At 37.0% G+C, this 9,960-nt stretch overlaps 2 protein-coding genes across 2 annotated transcripts; both read right to left on the minus strand.

Moving 5' to 3' along the window:
* Positions 1-430: 430 nt before the first annotated feature.
* Positions 431-1,557, minus strand: LOC149483435 (uncharacterized; the record flags this gene model as incomplete). The annotated part of the gene is made up of 1 exon (XM_089702912.1): positions 431-1,557. A coding segment is annotated over one exon (954 nt), but the record flags the coding sequence as incomplete, so codon positions are not given.
* Positions 1,558-8,109: 6,552 nt separating this feature from the next.
* LOC149483436 (uncharacterized) lies at positions 8,110-9,561 on the minus strand. Its single transcript, XM_089702960.1, has one exon. It carries the CDS (start codon positions 9,504-9,506, stop codon positions 8,334-8,336), a length of 1,173 nt encoding a protein of 390 aa, XP_089559086.1. The 5' UTR covers positions 9,507-9,561; the 3' UTR covers positions 8,110-8,333.
* Between the last annotated feature and the right edge of the window lie 399 nt (positions 9,562-9,960).

Raw genomic sequence — 9,960 nt, forward strand, 5'->3', positions numbered from 1 at the left:
GGGGAGGTGGGAGGCGAATACGCGCAGGCTTGCTTGCGCGCCTCACTGCCGCCACGTGATCGTAGTGATGTGACCTGACCAACGCTGTACTCGATATAAAGTTTACTAGAAGAACTATATTATTTTTAACAAATTATTTATTTAACTTTAAAATTAAAACTCTTTTAAAATTTTTGAAGTGAAACTTCTTTATCGGGGGTGGACAAAAATTTTGTGAGACATTTTTGCGTTACGTTACGCCGCGCGCGTGACATTTTTGCGTTACGCCGTACTCGTGACTATATACATGTTATATTAAAGTGATCAGCAAAATCAAAGGGTTTGTTTTAATTCTAATTCCAGTGAATTTCTAAAAAAGTAAATAAGTAATTACATCTATTTTTCTAATACTTAGGTGTAATTTATTTATTTATTTTATTTATTTTATTTATTTTATTTATTTTATTTATTTTATTTATTTATTTATTTATTTCAGGTAACAGACAATAAATTGTACAGACCCATATTATAAATACCTTACAGACTAACATACATATAATAATTTAAAACTAAACTAAATTAATACAAAACTAAGAATATATTAAGCACTACACTATACACAATTCACGGCACTGGCGGTGTCATATTGCGCTGAACGGGCTTTGGCTGGGTGTTGCGAAGCCGCCCGCGAAACCGCCGGAACACAACACCACGGGGCCAGAACTCCTCGCTCATGAAGGTCGACAGCTGCTCGCTCGGTACACGCACAACAAATGAATTAAAATTCAAATTGTTGCGCGGCTCCAGGCGCTGGACCCTCACGATAAACTTGGTCTTCACCCGCACATACTCCACTACATCAGAAGCTTGGGTAGAGTGGTGCAGGCGGGACACGTACAGCTGCGTCGTCGGTATGGCGGGCCGCAGCAGGTGGTTGTTACCGGTCGGGGCGGTACCGCACTTGTTGGAGGAGGGCTTCTTTTTCTTCTTCCTTTTCTCTACCTTTGTAAAGCCTTCCTCATCGAGTGGATGACTATTCGCGCTCGACAAGGGTGCCGCACGGCGCGGGGAGTCCCTGTGCTTAACGGGATCTCCATCTCGGGTGATATCTTGCCGCTTTACGGGAGGCTTGGCGGCAGCGGCCGCGTAACCAGCCGGTGTCGGGTTGGCTACACGTGGCGGGCTCTCCGGGGGAGGCGCGGGTCGGGCGGGGCGCGGCGTGACGCGGTCGACGGCCGGCGGCGTCGTCAAATTCGCTGACTCAAAAGTCTCACGTTGCGCTCCACGACGTGTGTTCACATTTGAAACCTCCGTTGACCTACATAATGAAATTGAATCGCGCAGGGCAACGACCTCATTACGCAGCTCGTTGATGGTGGATTGGGAAGCTCCAAATTTGAACTCCATCTCCTTTAGGGCCGTCCTTAAAGAAGTGATATCCTTAAGAAGGCGGGTGACGTCGACGTGGTCGAATGTGACGGGAGGCAGCTTACGCAAATCCTTCGCCACGAAAGTCGGCACGTCGTCCGGATCGGTCTCCTTGAACACCTTGATGATGTCCCGTAGACTTCTCTCTAATAATAATGGTATTTATTTTTCTAAGTTATTTATGATTAACCTCACTTTTTGATTGTATTTTTCAATACACTAACACGTGGGTGGAATTATGGTATCAATTTTTTCTAATACTTGAATGTTGATTGTGGTATTTATTTTTCTAAAATTGTATTTAAAGTTAACCTCAGTTTTTGATTGAATTTTTTAAAACACCAACACGTGGGCGAGATCATGTTATTTATTTTTCAAGTTATTTAAGCTTAACCTCTGTCATAATATGTATATACTATGTGCGTCATTAATTTCTGACTGTTTCGAGATTTCGACATTAGGAATTTATATTTATTACCTCTATTGTTCGAACAAAAATAAGTTACCGCCTTTAAGAACTTGCCGATAATGTAAGTACAGTATTGTTTCTTAGAAAACATTTTAGGAGTATACGATAATAAATCTATGACTCACGTTAACACGTGTTTGCTTGATTGGTGTTCAATTATGGTTTTGTGAATTCAATATTTATATAAGAACAAACCTCAAACTCTTTATGTCCAATCAAAATCCGCCTAAGTCGAAATCCTTTATAAGTTGAAAACTCTATATAACTCGAATTTTTTGGCGTCTCCCTTGGTCTTTTGAACTACCACACGAGCTGAGCGAGCGAGTCGCGGCAGTGGCCGGCGTAAATATTCAAATAGGTAGCGAGGAGCGAAGCGACGAGCATCTTAGGTTAACTTTTGAACTACCGTACGAGCCGAGCGAGCGAAGCGAGCGAGTTGCAGCAGCGGCCGGTGTAAATATTTAAATAGGTAGCGAGGAGCGAAGCGACGAGCATCTTAGGTTAACTTTTGATTTTTGAACTACCGCACGAGCCGAGCGAGCGAAGCGAGCGAGTTTCAGCAGCGGCTGGTGTAAATATTTAAATAGGTAGCGAGGAGCGAAGCGACGAGCGTGTTAGACTAACGTATTTCTGTAATATTGTATACAAGCTGTGCCGCGCGGTTTGACCCGCGTGGCTATGCTCCTGTTGGTCTTAGCGTGATAATATATAGCCTATATTACTCGTGGATAATGTAGCTTTCGAATGGTGAAAGAATTTTTAAAATCGGTCCAGTAGTTTATGAGCCTATTCATTACAATCAATCAAACAAACAAACAAACAAAGTTTTCCTCTTTATAATATTAGTGTAGATAGTAAATTATTTTTTGAAAAATAAGGTCATAAAGAAGTTTCACTTCTTACGTGTGTACTCTAGTACACGCACACATTTTTTTTATACATAAATTTGTGGTGTGTTTTGTATGATACAATTTCTAATATTATGAATGCGAATGTATTACTTATAGTGTAAATGTAAAGTATGTAATTTCACGATATATTTTCTGAACCGCTAAATTGATTTTGAAGATTTTGATAGTAGAATGGATAAAATTAAATTAAAAAATTATTAATATTATTTATTATATTATCATTTTAAATTATTAATTATTTCTTATTTTTATTTAACATTTTTAAAACATTATTATTTATTATTAATGTTTGATTTATTATTAAAGAAATAGCACTAAACCCGATCTTTTATTTTATTAACTTTATTATTTAAAAAGTACTCTCGTTTTTCTGATATTCCAATTATACATATTTTTTTAAAGTACTTATAATTAATAGAAGAAATATTCAAATGGAATAAACAAACTTTATTCAGTTGGTAAACAAATTTAAAATTACATATTTATACTTAATTCATATATTTTTCCTTTAATAACTTATTGAACATAAAATTTACTTATGATACATATTTATTTACATAACTTATCGAAAGTTCAACACGCAATAATTGATACCTACCCATCCCTATTTGTACGATGCGCACCAAGAAGCTTATATCTAATACACTGGAGATTTCATATGAACATTAACTTAACTAACTAGTAACTACCTAGGTGTGAAAGGGATAAAAAAACATACAGGCGTCATTCAACGTCATATTTTCTTGTTACAAGTTAATGTTCATACTGAAATCTCCAGTGTATAAGCTTCTTGATGCGCACTAAGCAATTTGTGGCATACACGCGCTCTATACTATTGTAATATATACTCTAAGGGCGTATTCAGAAAGAAAGCTTGAAACTTATAAGCGCTTATCGGCGCTTATAAGCGCTGGTAACCCGCGCAGGAAAATATATGAACATGCGCTTATAAGCGCTGATCGGCGCCGACAAGTTTGTTGAAACTTGTTGGAACTTGTCGGCGCCGATCAGCGCTTATAAGCGCATGTTCATATATTTTCCTGCGCGGGTTACCAGCGCTTATAAGCGCCGATAAGCGCTTATAAGTTTCAAGCTTTCTTTCTGAATACGCCCTAAGGTCAGAACGTCAGAACCTCAGAGCAACTCAGAGCAATAAACCTATAGAGTACTTGTATCGAGCGTATACAATTTACATATATTTGTTTCTCTCTATCTAAAGAAAACGTCGTATGAAAGAATGAGATAGCTATAGACTACAAGCTACGTTTCAACATAGTCATGGCACCATTTTTACTATAGGTACGTATTTAGATAGATTCAAACTCAAACTCAAACTCAAACATTCATTTATTCAATTAGACTACTATTTAGTAGCACTTTCGAATCGTCATTACATAGTATTTTTAACATTTACCACCGATTCGGAAAGCAGTATCTATGGAGAAGAATCGGCAAGAAACTCCATAGTTGCTCTTTTAAATAATGTCAATAAATTTACATAGTATGTAACTTATATCTACCTAACTACATAATATGCCAAAGAACTGTCCTGTGGTTTTTACGCGACAACCCTCCATGGGTCTTTATCGTCCATATATTCCTGAATACTGTAGTACGCTCTCTGAACTAGTACATTTTTTATGTAAGTTTTAAATTTAGAACTACTAAACTCTTTAATATTGTGAGGAATTCTATTGTATAAGCGTATACCTTGACCCATAAATGAATTTTTAACTTTAGCTAATCGGAAAAATGGCATTTCAATTCTATTCTTGTTCCTTGTGCCATAATCGTGTCTATCTCCTACTCTTGTGTGTAAGTCAGAGCTTTTGTGTACATGCAAAATATTATTAAATATATACTGTGATGGTACAGTAAGGATACCAGTATTCTTAAAATGATCTCTTAGTGAGTCCCGAGCACGTAAATTATATATAGAGCGAATGGCTCTTTTCTGTAAGATAAATATAGTTTCTATATCTGCAGCCCTGCCCCACAGTAGAATTCCATAGGACATAATGCTATGAAAGTAGCTGAAATAAACCAATCTAGCCGTATCTTCATCGGTGAGATGCCTTATTTTTCGGACTGCATATGCAGCAGAACTGAGCCTACCTGCAGCGGTGTTGACATGGGCTCCCCACTGTAGTTTCTCGTCCAATGTTAACCCTAGAAATACGGTAGACTCAGTAGGATGCAATACCTCCCCGTTCAAGGTAATATCTCTGTTCAACTTTTTTACATTAGGAAGTAAAAATTCAACACAATTGGTTTTTTTGGCATTTAATAATAAATTATTGGCAGTAAACCATTCAGATATGTGTAAAAGAGCACTGTTCACTTCGTCAACATTTGGGTCATGCCTATCCACATTAAAAATTAATGAGGTATCATCTGCAAACAGAACTATTTCACACCTATCCTGCAAATAATAGGGAAGATCATTGATATATACCAAGAACAAGAAGGGACCTAAAATTGACCCCTGTGGAACACCAATGTTAATTGACGCACCGCTAGAACGTTCTCCATTAACAACTACAGTCTGTATCCTATCATGCAGGTATGACGCTATGAGGTTCTGGGCTTTTCCTTTAATTCCATAGTGATTAAGTTTACGTAACAAAGTACAATGTTCAACGCAGTCAAATGCCTTGGAGAGGTCACAAAATATCCCTAGAGCATTTTTTGAGTTTTCCCATGCCTTATATATATGTGTTAGAAGTGCAACTCCAGCATCTGTGGTTGAGCGCCCCTTTGTGAAACCAAACTGTTTGGTGTGCAGTAAATTAAGATAGAAGGTGATAGTGATGGGATGTGCTTCAATCGATAAAATCGTGAATGCATTTTGCATTTACGGTTTCGTGAAATAATTTAAAATAAAAACAAAATTAATCATTAATTTCAGTTGATTAATTATTTTTTTAATCCTACGAATATAATAAATGCGAAATTATGCGAGAATGGATAACTTTCTCTTTCACTGCTGAACCGATTACAATGAAATTTTGTACATACACACATAGGATAGGTTTTATCCCGGAAATCCCACGTGAACGGGAACTGTGCGGGATTTTCTTTAAAAACGCGGGCGGAAAGCTAGTATATTATAAAATAAATTAATTTTAAAACTTGAAATGTAACTAATTTAAAATAAAGATGGAAATGATGATAAAGTTAAAGGAGTGAGGAGAAAGGCAAAGTCAGCATGAAGGAATCATGCAGCATTTTAACAAGTTCATAAAAGGACAGTCTTAAAGAAAACATTTTCCTTACATCCTACTAATAAAGCGAAAGTTTGTGAGAATGGATGTTTGTTACTCTTTCACGCGAATACTACTAAACCGATTACAATAAAATTTGGAAAAATTACTTTTGATCCCGTAAATCCTACAGGAATGGGAACTATGCGGGTTTTTCTTTGAAAACGCATGTATATTAAGTATGTATTTCAATAGTACTTTCTCATCTATGAGAACTGTCATTTAATCAACCGTTTAATTTTCACATAGTTACACATTTAAAGTAACTTATGTGTAAAAAATTTTCCAATTAAAAATTCACTCACACACAAATGTATTTATTATCTACAGGAACAAATAAAAACGTAAGCGTAAGATTGCACAATTCTTCTAGTGTATCCATCTTGATAACACGCAGGCTCGAAATGCAGTGAACACAATCTAGCAAATTTCGACGGCGTCCAATCTACTCGTCTCATGTTTTATACCCATTTTTTATTTAGCTCTGGAAATCTAAAACAAAATGAATTTATTAATAATCTAAAAGAGAAAATAATAAACAACAAACTACACAGATAAGTCGTAGTCAGTCGTCTGCTGTAGAAAATTTACATCTATTATTTGCAACAACAACTACATATAAATCTGATATAAGAAACAAAATAAATAAATCAACGTTAATATGAAAAAGATTTTTTGTCATAAATCGATAATATACGCTAGATGTGTACAACACTACGGTGGTAAACAAAATGCCAAACGTGATATTATTGTGACATTTTTTAAAAATTATTTAATTCTTTTGTATTCCACAACCCCATAAAGTGGGTAAATGTTACAGTAACAACATAAAATTATAAAAAAGCGCTTGATAAAACCTTCAAATAGGGTTAAAACATAAATATTTATCAATTTGCTGAAAATCACTTACCGATGGAAAGATATTTTTTCATTGTTTTCATCCAAAACTCCCATTCGACTAGTGATAGCCGGTAGCTAAACATACAATAGTCATTTTAGCACACTGACAAATATAATAAGAAACACTAGTTATACACTTTATATTTTCTAAATATTTCGTTAAAAACACTTGACGCACTGAGCCCACCAGCTGGTTGGAAAACAAACTGACTGCCGGCGCCTCGGAGCAATTAACAAGCCTGGAGAAGTAACAATTAATTGAACGTTTCTTATATAGTGGCTCTCTTTTATTCAATACCCTAATTAATGCGATAGAAAGAGACAACACACTGTTATCGGCTTGGCATTCAAATCCACATGTAGCCACTTTTTGTTCTAAAAAGGTAGTGCTTGCCACTTTATCGAATACTAAAATATCGATAAATAAAAAAATTAAGTTATAAAATTGCTTGAAGATAATTTAAGATTCTTTTAATTTTGAATTATGGATAGGTAATTCCAAATTTTAAGATTCGTTTAATTTGGAATTATTCATTTACGATACGTATTGACTGCCTTGCATTGTATGGTAGTGGTATTTATAAAAAAATATGATTAGGTATTACGGTTTAGGTTGTTTTTTTATGGTTTCGTAAAAAGGTACGTATTTTTTCCTGTTTTCATAGATTCATTCATAGAATTATACGGAACCTTTCGTGCGCGAATCTGACTTCCACCTGGTTGATCTTTTTACAAATCAATAATCGTATCCTACTAATATTATAAAAGCAAAAATATATAAGAATGGACATTTGATATTCTTTCACGAAAAAACTACTGAATGAGTTTTTATGGAACTTTACATTTATACCTACATATTATAGATTAAACATCAGAATAACATATAGGCTACAATTTACCGCGGGAAAATAACTCATTCCCACAGGAAAAAATTGGTAAAAGTTTAAAATAAATTGCTTCAAATAAAACAAATAAAATTAAAAAAATTTTTTTACAACATTTTATTTCGATACTTAATTAACAAATTACAATATTTATTATTTAAAATAGATGCCACCTTAAACTTGTGGCACAGCATCTCTGCAAAGAACTTTACTTTTCTTCCCGTCTGATTCGAAATGATTTTTTTTTTTTTTTATTTTTTAAAAGGCACCCGCCATCACAGGGTGTTCGCGCCACCTCTGGAATATTGTCCAGAGACGTTATTTTCATTTTTTTATTTATTTACAATCACAATTTATATCCACATAATAAATTAAAAATAGAATTATTACAAAATAAAAATATTACAAATACAAAATTAAATATTAAAATACTGGTAAATAAAATAAATAAAATAAATTCTACAACAATTGAAACTATCCCTAATATCACAGAATCACATCACACCCCATTATTTCGCTTATTGACTACTTCTACAATATATTTACAATATTTAAAGAAAGTATCCCTAAACTTATCCCCCAGGGCGGAAGGTAGATTCTCACCCGTCATCGCCATGCCTAATTTTTGTTCAATAGCATATCTATTGCTTGCAAAAATAGGGCACTCGAGTAACAGGTGAGGAACCGTCTCCTCTACTCCGGGCTGACATAGACACGACGGATTCTCCTTCAGCTTGAATCTGTTCAAGTAGAAGGCGAATCCGCCGTGACCAGTCAGTACTTGTGTGATGTGGTGTGTGATGTCTATTTTTCCGACTACTTTGTATGCAGCAGCAGCGCTTGGGAAAAAGAGCTTCGTGACTCCGGCCGTTCCTCCTACTTCGTATCTCCTATCCCATTCGCCAATCGTATCCTGTCTCAAGATACGTTTGACGAATGAAACAGGACACAGATCGTAATCCGGTTTCCTCCTCAACCCCAGAGCGGCCCCCTTGGCTAACTCGTCTGCCCGTTCGTTCCCCTTCAGCCCTGCGTGCGCCTTGATCCAAAACAGGGAGACCTCCCGCCTCTGCGATGCAGCTTTTCGGAGGGCCGCCCGTGTTTGCACAGCCAGGGGATGAGGGGAACTCAGGGTGACCGCCTGGAGCGCCGATCTGGAGTCGCTGAGGACACCGACCTTTGCCGCTCCACTCTTGCAGGCTATATCTACTGCTCTTTGGAGCGCAAGGAGCTCAGCCTGATAGACGGTACAATACGGCGACAACGCAAGCTTGATGGCCTTTGTCTCGATCGCACCTTCCCATACAGAAAGGGCGGCTCCGACTCGACCCTCAATCTTGCTGCCGTCCGTATAGATCCTATGGACGTGGCTGTCAACCACGTCGGCATAGGTGCCCTCATCTACCAAGACGAACCCCAGCTCTACCTGCTCTGCCGGATGTGGGTCCTCAACCGCGGGTGCCATTCGTTCCACCTCCCTGTCCCTCATCACCGCCGGGTGCGACACGCCCCTCTTGATCTCATAAAGCCTCGAAGCTTCGAGTATTCTGAGATCAAGAGGGAGTATCCCAGCCAACAGCAACGCAGAGTTCAGAGAGACAGTCCGATATGCTTTGCAGATCTTCTGGGCAAAACCTCGTTGAACGGTGTTGAGCCTCTTTCGGACCCCCATCCTTTCCGCTGTGGGCGCCCACGCTGCTGATGCATACAAGATAGTCGGTTCTATAACGGCGATATATATGGTCTTAACTACTTGGGGGTTAAGCCCCCAGATTCGAAATGATTTGAACAAGGCCGAGAATGTTTTGAAGGCTTCCAATTTTCCCTGTGCTATAGCTTTAACCCAAACATCTTTTAATAATTGTTCTCAAGCCAGAAACCTGCAAATAACAATAAAATCCATACTTAAATACCTTTTTTTTTCTCCTAACCTAAAGCAGTCATTATCAATGAAGTACTTCGTTCCTACTCAAGTATCGATAATTGCACAACACTATGGAAGTTATATTTTGCATTTTTTCTAAAAAACTAAGCTGATTATGATTTCATTTCAATGATTACGGTTAGATAAAACATAGATGATTATGAAAATAACGTAAATTAACTTATTTATTATAAGTTAATAA

The sequence above is a fragment of the Colias philodice genome, chromosome 13 (genome assembly GCF_061535455.1).
Source record: "Colias philodice isolate Cphi_HAF_F1 chromosome 13, ilColPhil1 Martin Lab GWU primary, whole genome shotgun sequence".
Lineage (NCBI taxonomy): Eukaryota > Metazoa > Arthropoda > Insecta > Lepidoptera > Pieridae > Colias > Colias philodice.